This window comes from Tursiops truncatus, chromosome 21 (assembly GCF_011762595.2).
Source record: "Tursiops truncatus isolate mTurTru1 chromosome 21, mTurTru1.mat.Y, whole genome shotgun sequence".
NCBI lineage: Eukaryota > Metazoa > Chordata > Mammalia > Artiodactyla > Delphinidae > Tursiops > Tursiops truncatus.
Genome location: NC_047054.1, coordinates 6,254,844 through 6,274,831, shown reverse-complemented (window position 1 = coordinate 6,274,831; position 19,988 = coordinate 6,254,844). Strand labels below are relative to the sequence as shown.

Below are 19,988 nucleotides of genomic sequence, written 5' to 3'. Positions count from 1 at the left end.
AATTAAAAAGAAATTAAAGAATCGATACTCAACTGCCTAAAGCCACATCACTACGTAATTTTATTCTTGTCCTGTTTCCTTGAGGGACTAGCTGAACACCAAATTTAAATCACACAACATGAACCTCAGCTGGATACCTCTTCTCTCAGTAGATGCTCAGAATGGTGGGTGCTGGACACTCTCCACCTGAGGAGATGCAGCTTCGTGGGTGGCTGAGGAAGGAATTTCCCTTTCATGCTGACTTTATACTACTCTAAGGTCACAAGACCTTGATGAGGCTTATTTTTAACCAATCAACATTATATGTCACCTTGTATTTATCAGTGTCTTGAAGACACATTTAGAAAAGAGAAATATCTTATGAATTCACTTATATGTGGAACACTAAACACAAATACAAAAAGCAAATAAGTAAAAAAGATTAAAGAGGAAAACAAATGACACAAAAACAAACACATATATTCACAGAACAGAGCAGTGGCTATCAGAGGGTAGGATCGGGGGGTGGCCAATGAGTAACATGGGTCCACAGGATGGCAACAAAAAAACTCAAGTTTTTGGTGCTAAGCAATTTAATGGTATACTGGGGTTGAAATATATTTCTGTGCACATAAAACTTATCTAACATTTTGACCGAATGATACCCTACAAAAATAATTAAATTAAAAGATTAAAGCGTCTGCGCCCCGTTGCCCACATCAGTACATATTTTGTCTGCTGTCGGATTTCTCTGACAGAGAAGCTGAGCGCCACATTTAAATCAAACAACCTGAATCTTAGCTGTGTACCTCTTACCTGTCAGTAGATGCTCAGAATGGTGGGTGCTGGATACTCTGTGCACCTTTGAAGGGGGCTGAGGACAGGTCAGTGGGGGAATTTCACTTTCACAATGCCTTTGATTCTGCTCCCAGGTCACATGACCTTGATGAGGTTTTTCTTAACCAATCAAGGTTACGTATCACCTTCACTCTAATAATGTCTTGAAGACACATTTAGAAAAGACAAATACCTTACGACTTCACTCATATGTGGAACACTGTATACAAAGAAAAAGCAAATAAGTAAAAAAATTTAAAGAAGAAAGCAAATGACACAAAAATAAACACATATATTCATACAACAGAGTAGAGGATATCAGAGGGTAGCAGCAGGGGGATGGCCAATGAGTAAGATGGGTCTACAGGCAAAAGAAAAAAACTAAGTTTTTGGTGCTGATCAGTTTTATGGCATACTGGAGTTGAAATATATTTTTATACATATAAAACATGTAATATCATAACCCAATGATACCGTATAAAAATAAATAATTACATTAAAAATTAAATTATCCATGACTCATTGCATAAAGCCACATCTATACATATTTTGTCTACAGTCCTGTTTCTCTAGGGGATACACTGAACACCAAATAAAATCAAACAACATGAAATCCAGCTGGTACAGGAGTTGAAATATATTTTCATACACAAAAAACTTATCTAATATTATAACCAAAAAATACCTCATTAAAAAAGTCTACTGTGCAATAAATTGAAAAGAAATTAAAGAATCCGTATCCTTTGCCCATAGCCACATCATTATTTTTACCACTGCCCTGTTACCTGAGGAACAAGATGAACACCAAATATACAGCAAATCAACCTGAAATCCAGCTGGGTACTTCCTGTTGGTAGATCATCAGAAATATGTGTGCTGGACAAACCCCCCCGGACACAGTGTGGGTTCCAAGGTGCCTGAGGAAGGGTCCATGGGAGAAGGGTCCTTTTCTTGCTTGCTGTTATACTACTCCAGGTCACGTGACCCTGTTAAGACATTTGTAGCCAAGGAAAGATATCTATCCCTTTTTTTCTTACCTTGTCTCTAAGGAAGGTTTATACATTGTGATTTTTTGTTATCATGCATTTTAAAACTAGAGGGACGCCTGTACACACTTTTAAGAATAATCATGATCTGAAAGAAAATTAAACATTTTTGCATATGCTTATTTTTTCTGAGAATCACAATTTTTACTGTGGTAAAACACGCATGGCATAAAATTTACTGTTTAATCACAGTGAGGTGTCAAGTCCTACGGCATCAAGTGCACTCATGTTATCTTGCAGCCACCAGCACCATCCATGTCCTGATAAAAAATAGACGGAAAAAGAAAGACAGCATTTCCCCCCATGGAACAAATAATCATGCGATGAGAAAGCTGCATTTAATATTGTGGTACATGCAACTGAAAATCAAAGGAAACGATGCTTACTTCTTGAAAATTCGACTTTCCCATCGGACATCAGAGCAGGCCATTATCAAGTACAAATTCACTCAGGAAAAACATTTCCTCCTCTATTAAACTAGAAGCTTCACAGCTGAGCTTTAAATCTTTTCTCTTCAGTGTTTCTTTCTTTTTTTTTTTTTTTTTTTTTGCGGTACGCGGGCCTCTCACTGTTGTGGCCTCCCCCATTGTGGGGCACAGGCTCCGGATGCGCAGGCTCAGTGGCCATGGCTCACGGGCCCAGCTGCTCCGCGGCATGTGGGATCTTCCCGGACCAGGGCATGAACCCGTGTCCCCAGCATCGGCAGGCGGACTCTCAACCACTGCACCACCAGGGAAGCCCTCAGTGTTTCTTTTTTATCTAGTTTCTGTTAATGGAAGACAAAGAGGTTTCAGCTAAGAATGAACAAATCCATTATTTAGGCTTTCAATGCCTATAGAAAATCCCACCTTGTTTTGATAACTGCTGTTTCAGTTCCCCACATAAACCAGAATGCTGATTTACATGCCCTCTGAATTTTCATCTTCTTGTAATAAATAGTGTGAAGAGCGATGTATTGTATCAGTTTCTGTTTTCAGAATTACCCTTAAAAATAAAGAACCAAGGTCACGAACTCACACCATACACAAACCTGAACTCAAAACACATGAAATACTTGCATATAAGACCTGAAACTGTAAAAATGCTAGAAGAAAACAGCGACAGTACACTCCTTGAGATAGGTGGTCATCAATGGAAAAACAGATAAAGAGGAGGTAGTAGGTATTTAATGGAACACTATTCAGTCATAAAACACTTGACATTTGCCATTTTCCACAACATGGTGGGACCTGGAGGATATCATGCTAACAACATAAGACAGGCAGAAAAAACAAACACCTTATGACTTTACCCATACGTGGAATATAAAAAAATTACAAGAAAAAATTAATGATGAAACCAAAGGGCACCAAAACAAACACATAGATGCACAAGACAGAATACTGGAAACCAGAAGGGAAGTGGCAGGTGGAAGGCCCAATTTGTAAAATGCCACAAGATGGTAAAAGACAGAAACTAAGTTTTTTGTCCTGAGCAGGTGCATGGTATACAGGAGTTGAAATATATTGTTGTAAACATAAAACTTATCTAATATTATAACTGAGTGATACCTCAGTAAAAAAAAAAAACAATAGAAATGTAAATTTTAAAAAATTAAAGAATCTTTACCCCATTGCCTAAAGCCATATCACTACATATGTTGACCACTGTCCTATTTCTCTGGGCGATTAACTGAACACCAAATTTACTTCAAACCAACCTGAAATCCAGCCGTGCTCCTCCTATCTGTCAGTAGAATCTCAGAAAAGTGGGTGCTGGACAAACCCCACTGGTCGAGATGCAGTTTCCAAGGTGGCTGAGGAAGGGTCCATGGGGCAAGTTTTCTTTCTGAGCTGACTTTTATGCTGCTCCAAGCTCACAGGACCTTGTGAAGCCTTTCATACCCAGGGAAGGAAATCTGTCACAATTGATAGACAATAGAATTGGTTGCTCATCCTCCTCACACAAGACTGTTTTTCACCCTGACTGTTCCTCAGAATCCCTTGTGGAGATTTGAAAAGTAATGATGGGTCAGTATCATCCTTGTATGTGTTCCTGTAAAGGGACTCGGGCCTGTGGTTTGGGAATTGTGCTACTTTATGCTACAAGAACACAAGTCATCCCATTGGATATCCTGGAAGAATTTCCCTCGAGATTTATGTTCAATATTGGTTTGTGTTGAAGGATAAATTCCAAGTCCTGCAGACAAAGTGGGGAGATCTGCTTTGTGAGAACATTCATTTTTTTCTTGGGGAAAAGTACATTGCACTAATTATTTTAAAAACTGGCTTACATGATGGCTGATAGTTTTAGGCATTTTATATTCCTCGAGGCTTATTCCATGAGCTTATGTGTGGGTAACGAGGCTGGGTTCCTCTTTAGTGAGACTGCTGGGTGCATAATTCAGGAATCAGCTCAATAAGATAGAGAGTACGATCCTGGAAGGAACTCTTCATCCACTTAGCTCAACTCAGAGGTTTTGGGAGAAAATAACAAAAGAGATTTCTGAGGTCTGGGAGGGCAGAGATGCCTGTCTCTTTAGCCCCCGGTGGTTTTCCATCTGCAGAAATATGTTGAGGGGCCTCAAAAAGTGTAGGACTAGATAGATGTCTTTGAGACTTCCTCATGACCTTGCCTGACCTGGTTGATGACATTCTGGGAAACCTGGCCAGTGGAGCTGAAGATCAGAGCTGTGTCACTACCAGGGCCTGAAAGGGTAGATGGGGTTGAGGGATGTTGAAATGAGTGGAGCTGAGTTGTGTGGAAAGAGCTGTGGAGAAAGGGGACACTCAGAGAGTGGGGCTGAGTCTCCGCCCACTATCCAGGAGTGCAGATCTGAATCTCTGTTTACAGGGGCACAAAGAAAACCAGACACCAACACTTGGCTCCTTTAGCCACAGACTTTATTGTTTGAATATTTGCAACTATTATTCTATACACAAATTTTAATTTCTTCCAAACTCTACATTCTATATTGCTAGATCACTTCACTCTCCATTTTATGCTACATTTTCATGAAGAGGTATTTCCACAAATCACAATTTGCCTGAATGTGTGTTAAAGGATTCTTTAAGAGGCTCCCCTCCCACTCAGAGGGTCAGTTTTTTCTGATACAAGATCTAGCTGTAGTTCCACTTTGAGTTTTAGGATTGCTACATCCTCAGTGTGAGAATTTAATGTTGACTAAGAATTAAGTGATCACTGAAGACTTCCCTTCCTTAACGACACTGAGGATGTGTTGTACAGTCTGAGCACACATGTTCCAGAGAGGTTGTTCTATGAAGAATTTCTCATGACTTTACATTGATTCACTTCTTCAGGATGAATTATTTATAAGTATGCTTTGGTGTTGCTCAACATACTTGGGTATTTCTCAAGAGTTTACATCTTCGTTCTTGTTTTAGTGTTTATTTCTTGGAGGAGTTTCTTGTGCACATCAAGCCTGGTGATCAGCTGAATGTTTGTTAACAGTCATTACAGTCTTAGTGGTTCTCCACCTGGAGTTGGCTCGTGTTGAAGAATAATCACCAAAAAAGAACTAGGGGTTGGTTATCCTCTGCTCAAGTCTCTAGGGCAGGGGTCCCCAACACCTGGTCCACAGCCTGTCAGGTACGCGGCCGCACAGCAGGAGGTAGCACGAGAGAGAGCCAAGCTTCATCTGCTGCTCCACATCACTTGCATTACCGCCTGGACCATTCCCCATGCCACCCCACACACCCCCGGCCCGTGGAAAAATTGTCTTCTACAAAACCAGTCCCTGGTGCCAAAAATATTGGGGACCACTGCTCTAGGGTCTTTAGAGTGGGGAGCTGTTGCTAAAAACACCTATATTGTATTTATAGAGTGAGTTCTACTAAGTTACCTAAAATTAGGCCAATGACTAAAGGCTTTGCCACAGAGAGAGGGCACGCACGTATGGATTCACATCCACAGGTGATGCCTGTCTGGACTAAGGAGTGTGGTGCCTGAACGAGTGTCCATATTGATTACAGACAGAGTTTCTTTACTGGGTGTGAACCTTGGTATGGTTAAATGCTAAAGCTATGCTGGTGTTCCATCCACATTCCTCACATGTATGATGCCATGTCGTCTCAGGTCAGGACGTCTACTGAGGGCCCTCCTGACTTTCTCTCCAGTGCTGGGTTCCCTCATGTCGTCTCAGGGAAGAGCCACGACTGAAGCATTTCCCACACCACTGACATTCATAGGGCCTCTCTCCAGTGTGGGTTCTCTCATGTCTTCTCAGGTTTGCATGCTGACTGAAGGCATTCCCACACCGCTGACATTCATAGGGTTTCTCTCCTGTGTGGGTCCTTATGTGCCGAGTCAGTTCAGAAGTTTGAGTGAAGGCCTTCCCACACAGAAGACATACATGTGGTTTCTCTCCAGTGTGGATTTTGTTGTGTGTGCGAAGTCCAGAACGTTGATTAAAGGTTTTCCCACACAGATGACATTCATAGGGCTTCTCTCTGGGATGGATTTTCTCATGTTTTCTAAGGTAAGAGATTTGACTGAAAGTTTTCTTACATAGACAGCATTCATATGGCTTCTCTCCTGTGTGAGTTTTCTCATGTCGTTTCACGAGGGAACTTTGATTGAAGACTTTCCCACACACATGACATTTATATTGTTTCTCTTCAGTGTGAATCATCTTGTGTTGCCTGAGCCTAAAGCCAGTACTAAAGGCTTTCCCACATAGAGGACATTCAAACGATTTAGCTCTAGTGTGAATGTGATCCTGTCCATCAAGGAATGACCCTTGACTAAGTGATTTTCCATGCTGTTTGCTGACATTACTTTTCCTTCTTAAGGGAATTGGTGAATGTTGAGGTGAAGATCTAGGAGTAAATTCATCACTCAAATCAGTCCATCCAACAGGATCCCCTTGTGTGTGAGAAACCTGCTTTGGGAAAGAGATATGAGGCTGTTACTGGTTTGCCCACATCTATGCAGACACTCATTCCTCTACATTTACACCCTATAGCATCAGTCAGTTGTAGTCTCCTGTTAAAATGTTTCCAGTGTCAGTTGCATACACATGTTGTGTTACTCCCTTGCAGGCACAAACGTTCTCTTTTATAGTTTCCCAACCCAGATATCAGATTAATTTTGAAGACTTCAGTCTGTTGTAAAGACTATGAGATGAGCAACGTTTGTGCAACTGCCTTTTTTTCTTAGGTCTCATGTTGTCGTTTTGAGCTCATATTAATTTCTTAACTGATTTCAGCCTATCCAAAACTATTCCCAGAAAGAGCTCAATCTCCACTTAATTACATATCAGCAATTGTGCTCAATTGCCAACTTATCTCACTGCCAGGTCCTTCATTTAGATGACTGTTGTTCTACCCATGAAACTTACCATTGGCATGGTGGCAAATATGTGCTTCCTGTAGACACTTTGCGTGAATATCATTTCTCGTCTAAGCGGACTTTCACCATCTAAAGAAATGGAAAAAATATAGATTTTAGAATGGCATTAGGGAAACAGAAATGTAAACAAACACCAACGTCCATGTGAGTATCTTTCAAAAGTTGGCACTTAGTTGGAGAAACAATGTATAATAAAGAAATACTCAAGGTAGTAGAAATACTTTAAAAGTCATTGTCTATTAGAGAAAAACAGGATTAAAATATAAAAATGTAATGTGGTGGAGAGACATTGGGTCAGCAAATGATGGAAAACACATTAAATGGGGTGATCAGGACAAGAATCACTATGTGAAAGTTTAACTGCAGTGAGTCCACAAGCACCCTTTTCCCTAAAGAATAGAAAATGGCAGGAAGTAATATGAATTTTCATTGCTAGATGCAAAGAGTGATAACAACATGAAGAATTTCAGCCCAATGTCCTCACTTCCAGTTTAGAACATATCGCTCACTTCATAAAACTTTCATTTGGTGTTTCCAAGGACTTAACACACTGACTGAAACTCTTTTTCAGTGAAGCACAGGCCCCTGATTCTTACCTGGACTCTGGCCTTGGAGGCATCCTGTTGCTTCACTCCACAGCTCTTTTCCTTGTTCGAGCTGGGAAATCACATCTGATTTGCTGATCTGATACCCTGTTTGATTTGAAAAAGAAAAAAAAGTGTTGGATTTTGAGTCTGGGCTAATTACCCTTTGCTGTGCTCAAGTCCAGGGTAAGGGAACGAGGAAAATAAAGAGATAATTGAAGGTCAGTGCAGGCAACAACATCTTCAACAGACAGAACAGTGAAGGTCCTTCAGCAGACCAGGAGGAAATCCAGAGCAGCAGCAAACACAGTGAGGCCCTCTGGCGGCTGATGCCTGTGCACAAGTTCAAAGAGAGATTACAGAATCCTCAGTGTTTTCCAAATGGGAAAGATTAAAAGACTCTACAGTGGGCTGAATATTACTTTCAAACAGGAGCCAGTAAGGATACGCCTTACAGGAATCATCAAAATTATGTCATATACACGACTCTGGTCTCAAGCCTTCATGGAGTGACTAGAACAGAAGAATCATTTTAAAATATTTGATCCATTTACTTATGCATTAAAATATCCATTGAATCCCCAGTTCCATTCTGAGTGTAAACACTGAGTAGCCACAGAGATATGAAATGTGGCCAAGATTACTTTCCAGTGTAGTAATGAAAAGTGCCATGAAAAGAAACGTCTTCGTTTTAAGTAGTTATGAGGACTATCAAAGAAGCAGGAAGGACTTGGGAGTGGGACACGGGGAAGCTGATCTAAATGCCTGTTCGGTGAGTGAATGAATGCAGTGAACACACATGCACGTACATCCGTGTTGACAGACTCACCTACGGAGACCAGGTGGGTGATATTTTCCAGCATCACGTTTCTGAACAGGGTTTTCTGGGATGTGTCCAGCAGGGCCCACTCTTCCTGGGTGAAGTTGATCGCTACATCTTCAAACGTCACTGATTCCTAAAACATCAGGGATGTTCTGGTTTAGACAGAGCGGTCCCTACCACTGTCCAGGATGGGAGGGTTGAGATGAGGAGGTGATGGGATCTGGGTGGATAAAGGATCACGCTCTGTGTGGGGTTCCCCTCGGTTCTCTGCCAGCGCTGAGCTGGTGTCTGCCTTTCAGGTACATTCACAGAAACCTACACACTCTGACATCATGAAGCTTTATTTCACAGAAATATCACTTGAAGTGTGTTATAATAAGACATAGACATTTTTTTAATAACCTGGGAATTAGGACTTTCAGATAGGTGATTATAAAATATTCACTTGCAAATTCATAACTCAATTTCTGTTCCCTAATAATTTCAAGGAACTCTACAGACTCATGACAAGACAAACAATAACCATGATGGGCTACTTTGAAAACATGACTTTTGTCTTAAGTTATTTCCCTAGGGGAACCTTTCATTCCCCAAATATGAACTGCTTTGATAACTTGTTATGAGCTTTAAAACATCCAAAGTATTTTTCTATTAAGTGGTTCCTGTCTAGCAAACCTACAAGAAATACATTATTCTATCAATCAAGACCTACCTACGAAGGAATGCCTAGCATTCCTCAGAAGTGAACAAGATTCATACAGAACTAGGTACGAGGAGGTGTTTCCTCTTAACGCTACAGGACACAGGTGTTCATAACAAACTCTGAGGTCAGATGGTTCAGAAGCATAAGCCGGGGACTCAGGTAGCTGGAGTGAAGGACAGACCTAGCCTGACCATCGCTGTGACGGGAGGACTCCCACTCTCTACATTCTCAGGGACTTAGACCTTAGTTATTACGGTTTCTCTTGTAATCTAATCTTGTCTCCATGCTGAAGGATGAAAGAAGCCTAGTTATTGGTTTTGTTTTCTCCAGTTTTTAAAAAAATCTATAAAAGAACCTAATTTTATTCTACCTACTCTAGTCTTTCTCCTTTCTTTTTAGAACAATTAAGAAAATACTCCTCCCTACATATTCCTTCCAGTTACCAAATATGAATAAACGGTTACTTACTAACACGTATATAAAATGTGTGATTTGGGGGAAGAATGCTAATGACAGTTTGGTGACTTTTTCAGAAATCTTCAGTAGTGCATATATACTGAATAATTGTGAAAGGTTTCAAATGGAGAAAAAGTAAAATGATTCCCCTTTAGTTCTAAACCTGTGCTCTGCTCTTGTCAACACTGAACAGCCTCACACCACGTGGTGTAACACTGGATTCGTTACATCACAGGCTGTAACCTCTGACTCTCCAGGGACTGGAAGGTCTGCTCCTTCCTCAGCTCTGCTACCTGCCGTCACCAACTCCTAAGCCTAGCACATCCAAAAACGGTCAACAAGTTAATCTTTGTTTGCCAATCAGGACAAGGGTTGAACAAGTTAAAAGAAGTTTTCTTATCTCTTCTGTAAATACATATGATTCATGCCGGCTCTCATAAGTTTAATTAAAGAACGAGATTAGTTTCTGATTAGTCCTGACCCATGATAACTATCCCAGACACCTAGAGCAAAGTAATTTGAGCTCAGATGACTGAACACTGCCTGACTACACTTAGAACATACAAGCCAGTTTGAAAAACTCATCCATCTAATGGCACTCGGGGTGTAGCTTCAGGAGAAGGAGGCGTCGCTACTCACCAGAGGCTCCATTGTCAACAACTCAGTCGCCAGGAGTCTTGGGATTTCACTCACAGCCAATCCAAGCACTGAGCATGCAAATCTGAGGATGGAGAAGAAGCCATGAGACTCGTCCTGCGCACAACTTCCAGACCCACCTGAAATGGAGCCCCAAACTGTCACCTGGGCATGACCCCCAGCCCCTCAAACCAAAATAATTGATGCACTCTAAGAATCTTCGATGCAGGGTAACATGGTAGAAGGCTACAGACGTGGATGCTAATAAAGAAGGTCAAACTACAGACCTCTTACAAAGAAGCTATGATAAGCCTTGAGTTTTGTGTGTTCAGCAGCCTAGGGCAACCAGAATGATTCAATGTCCTCCTTAATTTAAACTCTCGGGAATCGTGACTCATGCCACATGTAGACTGTGGTTTCCTCCTGTAGGGAAACACTCTGCAACTCCTCAGATCATTCTCTTGCCTCATGCACCCACAGATAAACTACATATTATGACCAAGTAACTCATTTACCCAGGACAATTCACTAGGCCTTAGGGACCCCCAGGAAATACTGTGTAGGATTTGGATTAGCCAGAGAACATGGGAGTGTTCAAGGAGGGAAGGAAGATCTAGGAAAACTAATTCAGACTTGGCCGTGGATTATGTTTGGTTTTGACATCAAGGCAAATTCAGAGTGAAATGGACTGTTATTTTTTACTCTCAGGTTATTTACTCTACAGATAGATAGGAATATGTAAGTCCCTATCTGTTATGCAAGAAATCCCCAGGCATGTGCAACAGGGCATCCCTCTAAGCAGAACCAATATACCTAGGAAATCCCTGTGCAACTCCAGCTCTCAAGTAATAAGAATCAAAGGTTAATATTTATGAATTTTTTTAATAATTACAATAAATACCTCAAGAGATTTATTTTATCTTGAGATACTTATTTTAAAATATCTATTTCAAGACATGTAATAAATAAATGAAGAAAATCGCTTGACGAAACCCATGAAAGGAAATTAATCCAGAAAGGCAGGAAATGAAGTGTTTACAACAACAAAAAATAACACACAAGATACAGATCAACGTGCCAATAGAACTTTGCAAGGTGAAGGAAGTGCTCTGTGTCTGCATTGTACAATACAGTCACTGCCACACACGTGTGGTTATGGAATACTTGAAATTTACGTAACACTACAGAAGTAGTGAAATACAGCTATTTAATTTTATTAATTTAAATTTTATAGCCACATGTGGCTGGTAATGACTGTATTGTTGGGACCAAAAAACATCAAAAAAAAGACACAAATAGTCAAATCTAGAATTATGAGAGTGATAAAATAAATCTTGGCACAATAAAATTTAAAGACCATAAGAAGCTGCTTTGATAGGACAAAAGTCTAAAGACAGATACGACTTAGACAATTTTAAGGGAATGAAGCCACCTCACAACTCACTGTTTGGAGAATTTACCAGAACCCAAAATCAGAGGAGCTAGTGAAGCTAAAATAGATTCAGAGGCAAGTTCTGCTGCAAGCAGCCAATTCTTCTTCCTCCACCATCCCAAACTGCTCCTGTTCTGTTTCTTTTTCTGGGGACAAATGTCTCCTCTGTTTGACTTTCCTTTTACCGGAATCCTAATCTGGCTACATTCCAGGGACACACCCTAACTAGACTCTACTAGGGCTTCAGTCTGTGAGCCACACACCCTGTTCAATTGGATTGGATTTTCCAGACTGATATAAAATTATAACCCTCACACACAGTTGCAGAGCAAAGATGAAAGGACATTGTAAAAGGATATTAGGAAAATCCATTTATCCTTTTTCATCCATAAATACTTTTGAGTGCATTCTATGTATGGGGAAACATTCTGTGTCTTGGAAGTAAAGCAGGACATCAGACATAACGGAATTCTATGTACATGAAGCTGGAGTTCCCTGGAGGAAACATGTACTTACAAATAAAATGAAAGATGAGAAAATATGAAAAGCTGAAATGTAGATAATGAGGTGACAATATAAGTTATATTAGTGGGATGGAGAACTTGACTCTTAAAGCACTGGCTACGTAGAACTTTCAAGAACATGTTAATAATTTATTAATTGTCCAAAGAAAATGGGAAGATAATTTTATACTTTATTTCTTGGTTAATGGAGAAATCAATAAAAAATGTCCCTACATAGTAAAATATAGTAAATAATTTTACTTCCAGGCCATTCACAGTTGATTTATACATTTTGTAACAGGGAAGAACAAACTCTGACTCCATGTTGGATCTGTTTCTTTCACTTTAACCTTTGCTCTCTATTGCTTTTGTTACTATCTGTCTGTAGCTACAAGCATACATAATAGCCTGCCTCTGGGAACCCCGTCCCTCTGCCTGAATGATAAACTAAAGTGCCTTTGTTCAGCTCACAGGGAGAAATTCTGACCCTGTCCACCTGTGAATGGCTGCAAGAAAAGAAGAAATTAACACACCCCCTCCCCAAGCTGGCCAAACCAGATGTTTTGCAAGACTTATGGCCTTTCTTACTTTACTTCCTCACCTTCTCCCCCTCTGTGTTCTATAAAAGAAACTAGCATCCAGACCCTGATAAGATGGTACTCTAGGACCCTGGTCTGCTATCTTCTTGGATGCCGGCTAAAGTCGCTATTCCTTTCCTCAACACCTCATCTCCAATTTATTGGCCTGTCACGTGGCGAGCAGAGTGAGCTTGGACTCAGTAACAAATTTGGCTCAGCCAGCCAAGAGCCTTGCTGATCATGGCTAGCCGGCCCCGGTCAGCAATTTTGAGACAAGGCCCCAGCAGCTTCTGGGGCTATTTCTCCTGAGGATCTTCCCTTCAAAATTCCCTGAAGTGGCACCGGCCACCCCAGCACTTGGCAGTTGGAGCAAGGAATCAACAAACTTCTGCGAGACTCGCTCTTTGCAGGGTATGTAGCTCTGGTACTACTGTGAACAAATTCCCCCCTCAATTTGTTTTGCATTTGGTTGGGCTGCCCTGTTGGAGAGTGGAATTGTTCTTGGACTCTACCTGATTTGGGAACCTGTTCATTTGCCTGCATCGATGTTGGAATTTGTTTGCGTCTTGTGTGTTTTGGTGTTATCAAACTTATAAAAAAATGGGAAATATTCCATGTATCCCAAAGGAGAGCCCTTTGGGGCGTATATTAGATAAATGGGCAAAACATAGCCATGAGCCTATGACTAAGAAAGAGGTGATATACTATTGTAATGGGGTGTGGACCCAATATATGCTAGGCTCAGAGGAGCGATGGCTCCTGAATGGCCCACTCAATTACTGTACGATCTCGCAATTAGAAGTGTTTTGCAAAAGACCGGGGAAAGAGACGAGATTCCATATGCAGAAGCATTTATGCTATTGCATCAGGAGGAAAGGAGTCAGAGGGTTGCACCCTTATAGTGCAGCGGTCGGAAGGAAACCCAAGGGCAGACCTAGACAAAAGAGCTTTAACAAAATTCAGGAGATAAAGCAAAAACCAAATGAGGATCCATCGGAGTTTCTAGAAAAGATTTATCAAGGTTATAGGCACTACACAGATACAGACCCTGAGGACGTAAGGGGCCTTCATTGGACAAAGCGCCCCATATATAAGAAAATTACAGAAGTTAGATGGTGTATGTGGAATGAACCCTTCTCAATGAGTAGATGTTGCTTTTAAAGTATTCAACAACAGGGAATGAGGACAGAAGCAAGAAGATGCAAACTGAAAGGCAGCTTTTCTGGCAGCAGCATTGAATTCCTGGAAGGCGAGTAACCTAAAGGATGGTAAGCAACCATTGGGGAAGGAAAAATGTGCTTACTTCAAGGAGGAAGGGCATTGGAAAAAAGATTGCCCGAGACTAAAGAATAAGAAGAATAATAAAAAGGAGACAGGAGCCTCTCATATGGTGGAAAGAGAGGAACACTCTGATAATGAATGAAGAGGCCGGGGGACTCCCTTGGACTTGAGGCATCCGATTCTAATTTCCCCACTGGAGGCCCGGGTAACTTTGACAGGTGGGGAACAAGTTGATTGACTTTCTAGTAGATACGGGTGCCACATGCTCTGTGGTAAATACTAAGGTTGCACAGAAAACATCTCAGTCTATGGCGGTCATGGGAGTTGTTTGTTCTTACAACCTCTGGAATGCCAACTAGGGGAACTCACATTGAAACATAGCTTCTTATATATGCCAGAGTGGCCAATCCCCCTTTGGGGATGAGATCTCCTTTGCAAAGTGGATGCTGGGACACCTAATCTAAAATAATATACTGAGACAAGAAGCCCCAAAGGGAATTTAGCCAATTCTGAAAAAGTTTTTGAAAGCAGGACTGATTAAACCTGGCAGGTCCCCATATAACATCCCTATCCTCCCAGTCAAAAGGCCAAACTTGGGCTTCCCTGGTGGCGCAGTGGTTGAGAGTCCGCCTGCCGATGCAGGGGACACGGGTTCGTGCCCCGGTCCGGGAGGATCCCACATGCCGCGGAGTGGCTGGGCCCGTGAGCCATGGTCGCTGAGCCTGCACGTCCGGAGCCTGTTGCACGTCCGGAGTCTGTGCTCCACAACGGGAGAGGCCACAACAGCGAGAGGCCCGCGTACCGCAAAAAAAAAAAAAAAAAAAAAAAGGCCAAACTCAGCAGAGTATTGCTTTGTCCAAGATTTGAGGGCTATTAATGAAATAGTCCAAGACACACCCTGTGGTACCTAGTCCATACACTCTGCTCACAACTATTCCGGGAGAATACGGCTGGTTCTCAGTCCCAGACTTAAGAGATGCCTTTTTCTGCATTCTTATTGCGGAAGAATCACAGCAGCTAAAAGTAAAACATTCCAACATAGGTAAATGGGTACGTCAGCCCTTCCATATCGTTGAGGTAGCCACCCAATTCTTTGAAAAAAAGAAAAAAAATTGTCCTTGTTTTACACATCTAGTCTTTACAGGACCAGAGGTGCGGCTCCAGAAATAATCCAAAACCCACCAATCCTTTCGCCACTCCCCAAACCTTCCTTACTTATCTTAGAAAGTCATCCCAGGAGAAACTTGCCTGTATCTTTGAGATGCAAATGTCCTATCTGGTCTTGTCAGGAACCCTTATCTCTGCCATCCTTTTAAAAGAGGGCAAGGCGTAAATAGAAATCCTAAGTGTCTTTTCTGTAAACATTAGTAAAAAGATTTAGCCGTCTAGACAAGCGAGCTTGATTTGTTCCATCTGCCAGAAACCCAATTTTAATCCAATCTCTTTTGTAAACAGATGGGTTTTACGTTGCTGTACCTGACTCAGGGCTGAAATTTTGAAATGAGAGCTATGAGGTCTGTTTGTGTGTTTGTATGTGTCTATGTGTGTTGTAGATGTATGGTATCACCAAAATTAATTCGTAGAAGAACTCTACTTAATTGACTAAAAAAGAAAAACAAAACTAAGTACTTATATACTCAGGAATACAAAACTGGCCAGGATGAATTTTGGGCTCATGTAACCTAGAAAATATTCAGCATCAAACTGATATCTGGTATTGAAGGTGGCTTAAGCTTGTTGATCTAATCAATATAGACCTGTCTTTAGAGTCATCATTATTGAGTATAATACTTTCACTGCACCTAGTGTTCCTGGTGAATTTCAGGTTCTTTCTTTGTCATGAAAGAATTTGGAGATGAAGTGATAGGTAAGAATCAGATTTATTTAGAGAGAAACACGCTCCACAGAGTGTGGGCCACCGGAGGCAAGAGACTTCGAAATAGGGCATGGTTAGTTCTTTTGTTGTTGGGATTTTTTTTGTTTTGTTTTGTTTTGCTTATTTTATTTTTGGCTGCATTGGGATTCTCCCGGACCAGGGCTAGAACCCATGTTCCCTGCAATGGCAGGCGGATTCTTAACCACAGCACCACCAGAGAAGCCCCACAATAAAAGATTTTAAAGGCAAATACATAACAGATCACTTAAAAGGTAAGGAACTTAAAACCTGTTACCAAAGGCAGTTTAACATTTTAAGAAAACTTGTCCTTTTAACAGAAAGAAAGGCCAAATTCAGGTTTTGCACCAGCTTACATTTAAAATTCATTTACTCAATTAAATTTATTCTAAACCTAGTCAATCCTGACCATGCACAAAACTCTTTTCTCAGGGTTCACTTTCCACAAAACTTCCATCACTTTCTGTATCCACCCCTTTATTTTTTCCTTCCAAAACCATCCAGACTTACTTTCTTTTCCCTTCATAAAATGCAATTCCATTCCTCATACCTTCTTTACTAAAAACACACACCTTACTTTCCTTAAAAGTTTTTTTTCACATCGAGTTACTTTCCTCGTTGACAAATTTTAACAGATAGAATGAGGTCTTATTTCACCTCTAGTAAACCTAGGTACAACAGAAATATTATACTTAACATTGATGACTCGAAAGACATGTCTATATTAATTACACCAACAAGCTTACGCCAACTTCAATGCCAGATATTAATTTAGTATTGAATATTTTCCAGATGACATAAACCTGAAATTCATTCTGGCCAGATCATATTTCTGAGTATTTATATAAGCTATAAGCACTTAATTTCCTTTAAGCCAATTAAATAGAGCTCTTTTATGAATTAATTTTGGCAGTACCATGCACCTACAACACACATAGATGCATACGAACACACAGACAGAGACTTCATAGGTCCCATTTCAAAATTTCAGCTCTGTCAGGTACAACGTAAAACCCATCAGTGACAAGGGGTTGGATTCAAACTGGACTTCTGGCAGATGGAACAAATCAACGTCACCTGTCTAGATGGCTAAACCCTTCTTACTAATGTTTACAGAAGACACTTAGGATTTCTAAGTGTCCTTTATCCTTCACAAGTCAAGTTCTAAATTGCTTTACTCTCTTTGAAATTTGCATTTTATTTTATTTTATTTAAAAAAATTTTTTGTCTGCGTTGGGTCTTTGTTGCTGTTCGAGGGCTTTCTCTAGTTACGGTGAGCGGGGGCTACTCTTCGTTGCGGTGCGTGAGCTTCTCATTGCGGTGGCTTCTCTTGTTGCGGAGCACGGGCTCTAGGCACGTGGGCTTCAGTAGTTGCAGTCTCAGTAGTTGTGGTGCATGGGCTTAGTGGCTCCGCGGCATGTGGGATCTTCCCGGAACAGGGATCGAACCCGTGTCCCCTGCATTGGCAGGCAGATTCTTAACCACTGTGCTACCAGGAAAGTCTGAAACTGCATTTTAAAAGGATGATGGAGATAAGGGTTCCTGGAGAAGACCAGGTAGGGCTGGAGTATTAAAGGGAGATTGGCATGGTACCAAAAGCCTGTATTTAATGAATTTTGAGATTAGGGGTTGGAGGCCTTGTTGAGCCTCTGGTTTTATAGGGTACTGGCACCTGGAAGGGAAGTTACTAGTTTCCTTTAAGGTGATTTTTATAGGAGTGACAAACTTTGCCTTCTCTGGGATTCCCTGATCCCAGACCTGCGGAGCTATACGTTTTTTAATTTGGGGGGGAATATTTGGGGTTGGGCTGTCCATGTCTTCTGTAATACGTAGTCCAGCCAAAAACATTCCTTGGCTTTGGTTTTCAGAGACTAAGTGTTGACCACAGGCTGACAGAAAATCCCTTCCCAATAATGAGCTGGGGCATTCAGGCATGACAAGTAACTTGGGAGTTACAAGAATTTTTCCCCAGGTGCAAGTTAGAGGGGTTTTAGTTTTGGCTTTCCTTCGACCCCAACAATAGAGCAGATTACAGGGGCAAGGGACCCAGCGTGAGAAGTCAGGACAGAGTAAGTAGCTCCCGTGTCCACTAGAAATTGGACAAGCTTACCTGCCATGTCAACGGTCACCCGCGTTTCCTCCCGTGTGATGACGACGGTAAGGCCAACTGGCCCGAGGCAGGGGAACACAATCAGACCGAAACTTTCCGGACCACCCAGTTCCAGGAACTGACCTGGGGACTTTCCACCCGGCCCAGCCTGCCCGCCTTTCGAGGGGCGGGACTAACGGTCCCAAGACTGATGCAACCGTCACCGGATATTGCCAGGATACCCGAAGAGACCACCAAATAAGGAATACCCCGCGCCCTCCCAGATTCACCACACCCCTTTCCCGTCTTCCCCTATAAAATCTTGCCCAACCCTCGCCCGGGTGCGACTTCTCTGGCCCCTTTCTCTCGGACCGCGCCCGGGAGCAGCTCCCTAATAAAGCTCACTTGAAGCTTTCCTTTGTTTCTCGCGGTGCCGTTTGTTGAGATCCGACCTTACAATGACTGTGTTCTCGGGGGCCTTGGGGGGGGTCCCAGGTCCTGTCAGTCAGCCACTGCCGTGACTGACATGGAGGAATTTCCTTACTCCCTTCGGAGCTGGGGGCAGTCCCTCTTCCAGTGGCCCATCTTCTTGCAGAGTGGGCATGGCATTGGGGGTTTAGGCTGGGGCCTGTTTCCCGGGCATTCCTTGTTCCGGTGTTTGGGACTCCCACAGCTGAACAGGCTCCCTTCCCTGGCGGAGGTCTTCTGGGAGTACTTTTGGGGTGACCAGGAGGTGGGTTAGGTCTTGTCAACACAGCTGCCCAAAGCCTGGCTTGCCGTCGTTCCTTCCTTAAGTCACACTGTTCCTTCTTTCCCACCTCAGCCTGGTCTCTGTTGTTAAAGACACTGAAAGCTTGTCAATAAGGTTAAGAGGGGTTTGGGGGTCCATGGTAAGCTTCAGAAGATTCCGACGGATGTCGGGGGCTGATTGGCTGATGAAGTGGGTTGCACATACAATGTGTCCCTCGAAAGTATTTGGATCTTCTGTCTGGGGCTCCTTTTCTTCCAGGGGTGCCACTAGAGAGGGCTTTTGTGTAGCTCGAATGGGTCCCAACTGGCAAGGTTCCCTAACCTAGGACTTGCATAGCTCTGGGTTTTCTCTTAGGGCCATAAAAGCCTGTACATAAGGAATTCTGTCCATTTCCCCTGTCTTTTGCAAAAGACGTCTAACTGTAGGATGGCATTATAGTTGAGGCTTCCGTTTTCTGGCCAGGCCTCATCGTCCTTAAGTTTATACATTACCAAAGAAAATGAGCTTTTTTTTTTTTTTAAGGAATTTTGCTTTTTTTCTTTTTTCTTTTCAAATTTTATTTATTTATTTGTTTATTTATGGCCGTGTTGGCTCCTCGTTTCTGTGCGAGGGCTTTCTCTAGTTGTGGCAAGCGGGGGCCACTCTTCATCGCAGTGCACGGGCCTCTCACTATCGTGGCCTCTCTTGTTGCGGAGCGCACGCTCCAGACGCGCAGGCTCAGTAATTGTGGCTCACGGGGCTAGTTGCTCCGCGGCATGTGGGAACTTCCCAGACCCGGACTCGAACCCGTGTCCCCTGCATCGGCAGGCAGATTCTCAACCACTGCGCCACCAGGGAAGCCCGAGCTTTTTCATTTTAGAGAATCTAGAGAAAACTTGTCCCAGTGACTCCAACTGCACCCGAGGGGTGAGTCCTCGGGGATGGTGGAGGTGTTCCCCGTCGTTCCCTCGGGGAGAGAATGCTCCTGTACCAGAGAGGAGCGCTAGCGCTAGGAGGTCCCATGGGGGCTCTCTAGTCCTAATGACTTTATCCACAGTGGGGGCCAGC

The 19,988-nt window shown here is 42.3% G+C and overlaps 1 protein-coding gene across 2 annotated transcripts; it reads right to left on the bottom strand.

Annotated features, from left to right (window-relative positions):
* Positions 1-4,734: 4,734 nt before the first annotated feature.
* On the bottom strand, positions 4,735-18,382 carry LOC117310056 (uncharacterized). Of its 2 annotated transcripts, none has more exons than XM_073798681.1 (6): positions 18,212-18,382; positions 10,417-10,498; positions 8,625-8,751; positions 7,808-7,903; positions 7,201-7,280; positions 4,735-6,744 (listed from the first exon to the last, which is right to left on the bottom strand). In XM_073798681.1, exons 2-6 carry the CDS (start codon positions 10,426-10,428, stop codon positions 5,947-5,949), a joined length of 1,113 nt encoding a protein of 370 aa, XP_073654782.1. In that variant the 5' UTR covers positions 10,429-10,498; positions 18,212-18,382; the 3' UTR covers positions 4,735-5,946. The 2 variants fall into 2 exon arrangements, with proteins under 2 accessions (XP_073654782.1, XP_073654783.1); XM_073798682.1 differs by having other exon boundaries at positions 4,735-6,741.
* Between the last annotated feature and the right edge of the window lie 1,606 nt (positions 18,383-19,988).

Coding starts and splice junctions, on each gene's coding strand:
- LOC117310056 (XM_073798681.1), bottom strand. Junction 7,281..7,807: donor CCTCCAAGGCCAGAGTCCAG/GTAAGAATCAGG, acceptor CCATTTCTTTAG/ATGGTGAAAGTCCGCTTAGA. Junction 6,745..7,200: donor TATTTGCCACCATGCCAATG/GTAAGTTTCATG, acceptor TCTTTCCCAAAG/CAGGTTTCTCACACACAAGG.